The sequence below is a fragment of the Lolium rigidum genome, chromosome 1 (genome assembly GCF_022539505.1).
Source record: "Lolium rigidum isolate FL_2022 chromosome 1, APGP_CSIRO_Lrig_0.1, whole genome shotgun sequence".
In the NCBI taxonomy this organism is placed as follows: Eukaryota; Viridiplantae; Streptophyta; class Magnoliopsida; order Poales; family Poaceae; genus Lolium; species Lolium rigidum.
The window spans coordinates 168376983-168386218 of record NC_061508.1 but is presented as its reverse complement, the minus strand read 5'-3'; the positions used below and the strand labels follow the sequence as shown (position 1 = coordinate 168386218).

The 9236-nt window shown below is 46.5% G+C and overlaps 1 protein-coding gene across 1 annotated transcript; it reads right to left on the bottom strand.

Moving 5' to 3' along the window:
• Positions 1–603: 603 nt before the first annotated feature.
• Positions 604–9032, bottom strand: LOC124682728 (beta-glucosidase 31-like). Its single transcript, XM_047217358.1, has 13 exons — positions 8819–9032; positions 8649–8712; positions 8505–8563; positions 8353–8428; positions 8210–8281; positions 8042–8129; positions 7703–7967; positions 7494–7609; positions 7182–7405; positions 1616–1641; positions 1297–1414; positions 1091–1193; positions 604–1007 (listed from the first exon to the last, which is right to left on the bottom strand). Exons 1-13 carry the CDS (start codon positions 8960–8962, stop codon positions 791–793), a joined length of 1572 nt encoding a protein of 523 aa, XP_047073314.1. The 5' UTR covers positions 8963–9032; the 3' UTR covers positions 604–790.
• Between the last annotated feature and the right edge of the window lie 204 nt (positions 9033–9236).

Sequence of the window (9236 nt, the reverse complement as noted above, 5' to 3'; positions counted from 1 at the left end):
GGCAGGGCCGACAAAGTATCTTCTCCAGGAAGGGGCACCTCGGCAGGGCCACCCGAGGCAACCGACGGTATCGACAAGGACCCAAGCCCCTCGACCAACACGGGGCCGTAGAGCAACCTGTCGGAAGAGCGAGGACCAGTAGGACGAGCAGCCACTGTCACAATCCTATTGCAGTGACTAGGACGAGGCGAGCGCGGAGGAGGTGCGAGAACTTCTTCAGGCAGGACCAAGGTGGTCGTCGATGCAGCCGGCCGGGGTTGAGAGCACATTGCCGGAGCCGTCGGTAGCAGGCCACAAGTGGCGCCGGCGAGGGGAGCGAGGATGGCGGGCGGCAAGGCTGGAGTCGGAAAGGCCGCCTTGGAGTCGAGCAGGTGCTTGCGGAACTGACGAGCGCGACGACGCATCTGGCCACCAACGGCCGGGTCTGACCTGCGGCAGGCGAGGGCGGCCCAAAATAGTTACACACCTGCAGGATCATCATCTAACAAACCTTACACGCATCACGTTTATATATACTCTCTTTGTTCGCAACTAAGTGGCCTAAATAGATAGATCATAGATGTATCTACTAAATGCATTTTAGTGTATAAATTTATTTGCATCTAAACAGTATCAAGTCACTTATTTCCAAAACGGAGGTGTGTACATGGTGTGTATAACATAAAAATGAATGGATTATGTGGAAGGCCAGGCTGACCTTGATCAAGCATTATTTATGAGAAGGAAAAAAATACTGGCCGGTGGAGCATCATTTGTGCTCTGCGCCGCGCCGACATATATGTTGGGTCAATCATAACGAGGCTCTGGAGCCATCCGGCGCCACCGTTCTGAGCTCGCCGCCGTGGAGGAAGCCCGCGTACCACCGCGCCGAGCTCCGGGCGTACCTCGTCCTCCCCTCGGCGCCGTAGTCGACGCCGATGAGGCCGAACTGGAACTGGTAGGCGAAGATGTACTCGAACACGTCCATGAATGACCACACGAAGTAGCCGCGCACGTCCGATCCGTTCCTGCAACATACGCACTCGATCAGAGACAGGAATTAACATGGTGACACGCGCCGCACTACATTTCTGGTCATCTCGTGCAGAACCTGATAGACTGCAGCGCCGCTTCGATGTAAACCTGCAAGAAACGGGACCTGAACTCGTCGTCGTACAGGGGTTTGCCCGATGGGTCCGGCTCGTGCCCAGCTCCTGCCACGGGGTGTACAGCATTAGCAAACGGCAAAATCGTCCCAACTTGTTCAGAAGTATAAGCCGAGATTCATTGGCGAAGACGGCTGGGTTTGGGTGTTACCGTTTTCGTAGATGATGACCGGAGGGTTGGCGTACTTCACCTGCAGGTGCTCCAGCAACTTCCTCAGAGCCCATGGCGCGTCGTCGTTTTGCAAGCCGACTCCAGGCTGTTTACGCTCCTGATCGTTACGAGCACCATATTGATGAGTATCTCCACATTGCATCATATTTATACTACCCATAAAGCAATCTCTCATTTTCTTCTGAAACCTGTTACTCATTAGTATCGTTTTGTACCGAATGCATGGTTTATATCATAATTTAGTCCTTCTGAAACTGAATTGAGCAGGAGAGTTCATATTCATATATCTGAAGCGTACCTGGTGTCTCGAGCTCTCGAACGGCACTGCAGAAATGTACACGGAAAATGTCAGCTACCCTTAGAATCGCCAATATAGAGGCACAACCGCACAAGTGATGATGCTCAAATATAGAGGCGTACGATAGCTTGTAGCCAAAGATCCTAATATCGGAGGTAGGGCTGGACGATGCTATGCCCGATTCGTGCTACGAACTAACAACAGCGGATCGTAAATCCAGGGCTTCCTCCATTAAGAAGAACACTTGGCCTAATAAAAAGGATAGGGTGACAAAATCGACTATTGTTTGAATGACATGTTTAAGAATAGCAGAGCTTTTCGAGACTTGGCTAAACACTTGTACATTGCATAATTAATAAGAAAACATGTGTTAGATTTCGTTGCTATTTCTGAGATGGGTAAACGGAATTACACAACAAGTTTTGTAAATCGCCTTTCTAGCGGGGAAGACTTCGTTTGGGTATCACGGCCGCCTTGGAGACGTTATGGTGGACTCCTAGTTGGCATTCGAACTTCAACTATGGAAATCTTAGATAATTCTAGAGGTGATTTTTATATAAAACTTCACATCCGAAATAAATCAGATAATTTCACATGGAGTTTGGTTTCCGTCTATGGGGCTGCTCGGGATGTGTCCAAACCTGCCTTCCTTTGCGAGTTGGTTAATCTAGCAAAAGATAATCTGTACCCTATTATTATAGGGGGCGATTTTAATTTGCTTAGATTCGCTCATGAGAAGAGTAATGGCAGGTTTGACAACCATGGACCTTTTTTACTCAATGTTGTCATTGATAGCTTGGATTTTAGAGAGATTTCATTGGTTGGGAGACAGTTTACTTGGGATAATAGTCTACCGAAGCCTACTTACGAGAAACTGGATTGAGTACTGATGGATTCAGACAGCGAACAAAAATTTCCTCTGGTTTCGGTACGAGTTCTGCCTCGGATAACGATATTGTCAGATCATGCTCCTATCTTATTAACCATTGGCACACCAATGCCCCAGTGTAGACGTCCGTTCAAATTCGAACTAGGATGACGTAGACGTCCGTTCAAATTCGAACTAGGATGGCTACATCGGGATGGTTTCTCAAACATGGTTAAGAAAGTATGGGAGAAGCTTGCCGCCGGGTCAATCCCCCTCCAAAGGTGGAATAATAAACTACGCTCTATGTGGAGATACCTGGGAGGGTGGGCGAGGCATATGATTGGGCAGCTCAAGAAAGAGAAACTTAGCATTTCATCGAATATTGATGATTTAGAGGTGATCGCTGAAGTGAGACCACTAACTACGCAAGAATTTGATGACAAAAGTCAATACAATGCTAAGTTAGCCGGTCTCATGGAAAGAGAAACTCAAATGGTACCAAAGATCTAAGACCCAGTTCCTGCTCGAAGGAGATGTGTCGCCAATGGTTCACACAGGAAGAAAATCATTCATTCACTCGTTCAGGATGAGGGTACGATCAAAGGCCATGAGCAGCTGAAGTCATGCATTACATCTTCTTATAAAGGCTTGTTTGGTGCCTCGGAGGAATCATATGTGTCCTCGGATGAATCCGGGATCGATGATATCCCACAAGTGTCCCAAGAAGAAAATACGGTCCTTACTTCACCTTATTCGGAAGAGGAGATAAAGAAGGTCGTTTTTCAGATGGAACACAACAAGGCGCCAGGTCCCAATGGTTTTTTTGGCTAAATTCTATCAAACTTTCTTGGACATAATAAAAGGGGATTTATTGCAGTTGTTTGCGGAGTTTCATGCTGCGCAACTTGAACTATTCCGAATCAACTTTTGGAAGATTATATTATTGCCTAAAGTTAAAGATGCGGAACGGATTCAACAATACATACCAATTTGTCTTCTTAATGTTTGCTTCAAAATTTTCCCTAAAGTTTCTACTATTACACTAAATTCGGTGGCTCGTCACGTGGTGCGCCCTACTCAGACTGATTTCATGCAAGGTCGGTACATCCTAGATGTAGTCGCAACGCTGCATGAGACAGTTCATGAGTTGCATCGTAAAAAGTTGAATGGGGTCATGAAAGCCTATGATAAAGTCAAGTGATCTTTTCTTTAATAAACCCTCAGAATGAAAGGTTTTTTGATGAGCGGCGTGCGCTAATTAATAAAAAAAATTAGGTGGAAGTGTTATCATTAAGGTCAATGATGACGTTGGCAGATACTTTCAGACAAAAAAGGGTTTAGGCAAGGAGATCCCCTATCTGCAATGTTATTTAACATTGTGGCGGATATGCTGGCTATTTTAATTAAACGCGCTAAAGTTGATGGCTAGATTGAAGGAGTGCTCCCTCACTTAGTTGACGGGGGATTGTTTATTCTTTAGTATGTTGATGACACAATTCTATTTGTGGATCATGATATCGATAAAGCTAGAAATCTGAAGTTAATTCTATAAGTGTTCGAGCAGTTATCGGGTTTTAAGATTAATTTCCATAAGAGTGAATTGTTCTATTTTGGCGAGGCCCAAGATGAGGCCAACCTATATACTGAACTCTTTGGTTGTGGGTTGAGCAGTTTTCCGATTAGCTATTTGAGCATTCTGATTCATCATCGGAGGTTCACACTTGCTAAATGGAAACTCGTCGAGAAAAGACTACATAAGCGACTTAGTAGTTGGAATGGGAAGTTACTATCTCTGGGTGAAAGACTAGTCCTCATAAATCCAGTACTCATATTGTATGTGATTTCTTTCTTCCAGTTGCCGAAAGAAATTTTGCATAGATTAAATTATTTCCGATCGATATTCTTTTAGCAAGGAGATAGTGAGAAGAAGAAGTACCAATTGACTAAGTGGATTGTCGTGTGTCATCCAAAAGGTCAGGGTGAACTTGGTGTTCATGATCTGGAGGTCAAGAACAAAGCCCTGCTAGAAAAATGGTTGGCTAGGTGTTGTTTTTTTTTGAAGGCTTTGGCTAGGTGTTGTTAACTGAGGATGGCGTATGGCAGAACCTGTTACGAAAAAAGTATGTTGGCTCAAAAACGATTTTCCAGGTCATTTGGAAACCGGGAGATTCTCATTTTTTGGCTGGCGTTATGGCAACAAAGAAGCACCTTTTCCCATATGGTTCTTTCTCTGTTAGGGATGGGTATGAGATAAGGTTTTGGGAGGATAAATGGTTGGGAGCAACCACTCTCCGAGAGCAATATCCGGCTTTCTACAATACTGTAGAAGGTGATGGAAACATCCCCATGTTGGAAATATGCCCTAGAGGCAATCATGGATGATGTATTTCCTAATGTATTCATAAAGTAAGGTTGTCCTTGTATGAACTCTTACAAATATCATCGAATACGTGATTCAGTTGTGGAACTATATGCTTATGCTGTTCATACTATTTTTTCCTTAGTCATCAAGGTTGTGTTGGAAACACGATTTAGACTAATGTGCAAGTCGGCTGATGACTCCGTTCCACTTGTCATGGGCATGGTGATGCTAATCCGACTTACACGGACTCGGCTAAAGTGTTTAGCGAGTTCTACTGACCCATAGTGAGACGCAACGAGCAAAGTCGTCATTTGCATATCTCTATCAATCTAATCCTTAGACCTGAGGTTATTGCATGATCCGAGTTGTGAATCGGCTGACTTAGGTTCTGTAAACACTATTTTGTAATAATGCAGTTATAAAGGCAGAGTTCGGGTCGATTGAGAAACAAGCTGCGTGACATGGATAACCAAGATGATATTTTCCCCTCCACTTGGAGAGATATTCTCTGGGCCCTCTCGTGTGATATAATTCAGAAAGCATGGACATGCGCGACTCAATTAAGTGTTAACTGAGGCGATTGACTAAGGGTTAGTCGAGTGAATCACATATCATGAATTGAGAAGAGAGTTGAGCTATTAAAGGGATGACGACAACTCTCCTATAGCTTGATAAGGTATATCGTGAGGCAAAAATGACTTAGATATTTGTCACATTGAAAGGTTAGTCCCTCTGATTTTACGTCACATGGGAGCTGGCAAGTTATGCTAGGGGCCGCTACCAGTTATCGACTTGAGACCAAGTGTTCATGGAAGCGAGTGAGACTCGGAGCCATGACGGGATACTTGGAGGGGTCACTCTAGTCGTGCTCAAGTGGTCGTGAACCTGCAGGGTCACACACTTAAGAGCAAGGAGCCAGTTGGCTGTGATCCAACTGAATGGAGTCGTTTCGAGTTGGATTCGAACTGGACCAGGACTGAGTCAACGAGTTGGACTCACAGTGATCAAGATATGGCCCTAGTGAGTGGGCTGCAAGTGTTGTGAAGCCCACGCTCACTCCCTATATAAAGTGGGGCGGATACTGCCCAAAGGGCACGTTTAGAGCATTCCATGAGTTGGAAACCCTAGCCTCACTCAGTCGAACAGTCGTACTGGATCTAGCAGTTCACCGTCGGTGCTCCTCCTCTTACGTGTGGATATCGGTAGAGGCGTTGCACGTGTGACACTTCAAGGCGAAGGAGTTCGTGGATCTGGGAGCTGTTTGTGGGATCGGCTTGGAACAGATCGAGGACTGCACTGCCCTGACGTGCTTCATTAAGTTCCTCACCTGCGCGTCTAGTGGTTATCCTCGTGGCCTTCTTCCTAAACTAGTTACTGGGAGTACCGCGTAGGGAAAATGTTTTGTTTTCTGCCGCGTGGCCCAACACTCCACCGTCTATGACGTTCAGGCGGGATCTCGTTGGAACCCTATTGCTTCCTGAAATGAGCTATTACAGCGTTGATCCTCAGTTCCGTTGGTACATGGATCTGATGAATTCCACTAGGGACTAACCAAGAATGCTGCATTCTCGGTGAGGTCGATATGTAAAGCTTTAATTGAACACATTCAACTAGTCATTAATAATAAAACCATTTGGAAGATGAAGATACCATTGAAAACCAAGGTTTTTGCATGGTACCTTCGTTGGGGTGTTATTCTTACTAAAGATAACCTTACAAAACGCAACTGGCATGGATGTACGAAGTGTGTTTTCTGCCGAAGAGACGATAAAACATCTTAATTTCAGTGTTGGTTCGCTAGGTCTATATGGTCAATCATTCAGATATGTTCTATCTTATATCCTCCACGAAGCATTGCAAATATCTATGGCAATTGGCTAAATGAGGGTGGATTCTAGATTTAAGTTTTTTAGCAGAGTGGGAGCGATTGCCGTTATATGGTCGCTTTGGCTATGTAGAAATAACAAGGTTTTTAACGATAAAAATTCTTCTCTTATGCAGGTCATCTATCGGTGTTCGGCTTTGCTCCGTTCATGGTCCTCGCTTTAGCGGTTGAAGCACCGCGACATCTTTACGAAGGTGCCTATACGGTTGAAGGAAACGACCAAAAAATTTATTATCCAACATGGGTGGTTGCATAGTTGCAGGATCTTGCCCCTATAGTCCAGCAGACTACATAGGATTCTATTTTTCTCTTTTATACCGTTATGACTGATTCGTACTGTTGGAACGTCTGTGTGCATCCTATCTATGCAGAGGCTAGGTGTAATGCTTAAAAAATTTAAGTAATAAAACGTTTTTTTATTGAAATCTGCATTTAAATGGCGGCATCTTACTTGTGATATATTTGGACGCCTCGTCGGCTGAATAATCTCTCAACTCCCGCTTCAGCTGGCTCGGGTCATCTGCCACATAGATCGCGCCGTACTGGTTGACCCCAACGAAATCAAACGAACCGCGCACCCTCGCCGACTCTTCGGCCGTCAACACCGGCAGCTTGGACCCGGCGTTCCTCTTCATCACTGGTGGATAGTCGCCGTACACCAAAGGATGTAGGAACCTATTATTTGGCACTGCCATCACTTCAGAAACATGCAAGACATACATGTCAGAGTAGAAGAGATACATAGTGTGGGTCAGAGATTTACCATCCGAGTGTGAAGTCATTCATTCTTTCAGCTGCTGCCACATCCTGTGGTTTCGTTGTGTCCGGCTCGTACCACCAGGCGAGCAACGTGATCCCAATCCGTCCACCTTGCAGAGCCTACAAAGCATGAATTCATTCCCAGGAGGTCAATTCTCGTGAATGAAATTCCGTAGCAGTTCTATAGAGAAGAACACGAGCTGAGTGACCAACCTGGTATTTGCGTCTATAGAGGGACACCATGGAGGCGTGGGCGAGCAGCAGGTGGCGAGCGACGACGTACGGCTCCGTCGTGGAGTTCCCCTCGGCGCAGGTGATTCCGGGGAACCCGAACGGGGATGAGCAGCGCCGTGGAGGGAGGAAGCCCACGTCGTAGCCACCAAGCGGCTCGATGTTGGGCTCATTCACGGTGGTCCAGTGCTTTACCCTGTCACCGAAGCTCCTGAAGCACACGTCCGCGAAGGCTGTGAAGTCCTCTCTGTCGCTCACACGGTCACAATTCATTCAGAACTAGTTTAGCATTGCAAGGCTAACTAAGATACTAGTATGTACATGACTCTAGGACTGAGCAAGCCATTGTATTCATCTTGAAGAGCCTGAGGAAGGTCGAAGTGGTAGATGGTCGTGTGAGGCTGTATTCCTGCGATGCGATCACCCAAACATTGAAGTTTATTACAGATGGACTGTCAAAACTGATGAAACAAAGAAAATTAGGGATACCATATTTGAGGAGTTCATCTATGAGGTTGTTGTAGTAGTCCAATCCCTTTGGGTTTACAGCTCCTCGCCCATCTGCAATTACACATGTATAAAATCAAGAACTCCTCCAAAGTAAATAGACATGATTGGTTCATGAGAGGTACCTGGAATAAGCCGTGACCAGGAGATGGAGAATCTGTAGGCGTCCAAGCCCATCTCATGCATGAGCCTCACATCTTCCTGCAATTGATCGAGATCATCAGCATAGGTTCAGAAAATAAGCCTCTCCCCGCTGACCCGGGGTTGGAAAACATGCCTTGTACTTGTGGTATTGATCTGCAGCCACGTCTGCCGTCGCATGGTCGAATGCATAGCCTTCGAGAGCACACATACAGTACCTGTTAGAAACAAACAGAGTTGCACAAACGAAGGCGAACTACTGTAGGTAGTCGATACAAACCCTGGTGCGTGTATGTGTCCCAGATGCTCGGCTTCTTCCCGTCCTCTGCCCACGCGCCTTCGACCTGGGCAAGAAAACAATCCCTGAGTTGCAGAGCTAGGGAATTGCTGCAACAGAGACGAACTAACTGCTACTGGCATCATCGATCTTCATCGGTGTTTACCCCGAACCTGGTAAGCCGACGAGCCTGCGCCGAAGACGAACCCCTCCGGGAAGTCATCCCGGGTAATCGCCGCCGCGGCGGAGACGAGCTGGAACAAGAGGACGGCTAGAAGAAAGCGCAGGCGTGAACTGCTACCACGGCTCTGTTCCATGGCCCGGCCGTGTATGTAAACCGCCGCCCTACTGGTACTGCAATGCGGATGAGCGGCGCAGTGGTCAGGTGTGGAGGCTATGGAACGGGGGAACGACATCGGGGACCTTGGAGTGGTGAGAGCGAACGGCACGGCTTGGCTCTGCTTGGACGGGCGTAATCCAGGCAGGATGCGCGATTTCCGTCTCCGTCGTGTTCCTTTTTGAAGATGCCTCGCTGTTTCTGGACACGTCCCAGGCTCACTGACCGTCCATATTGCTGTCAGTTTTTTTTTT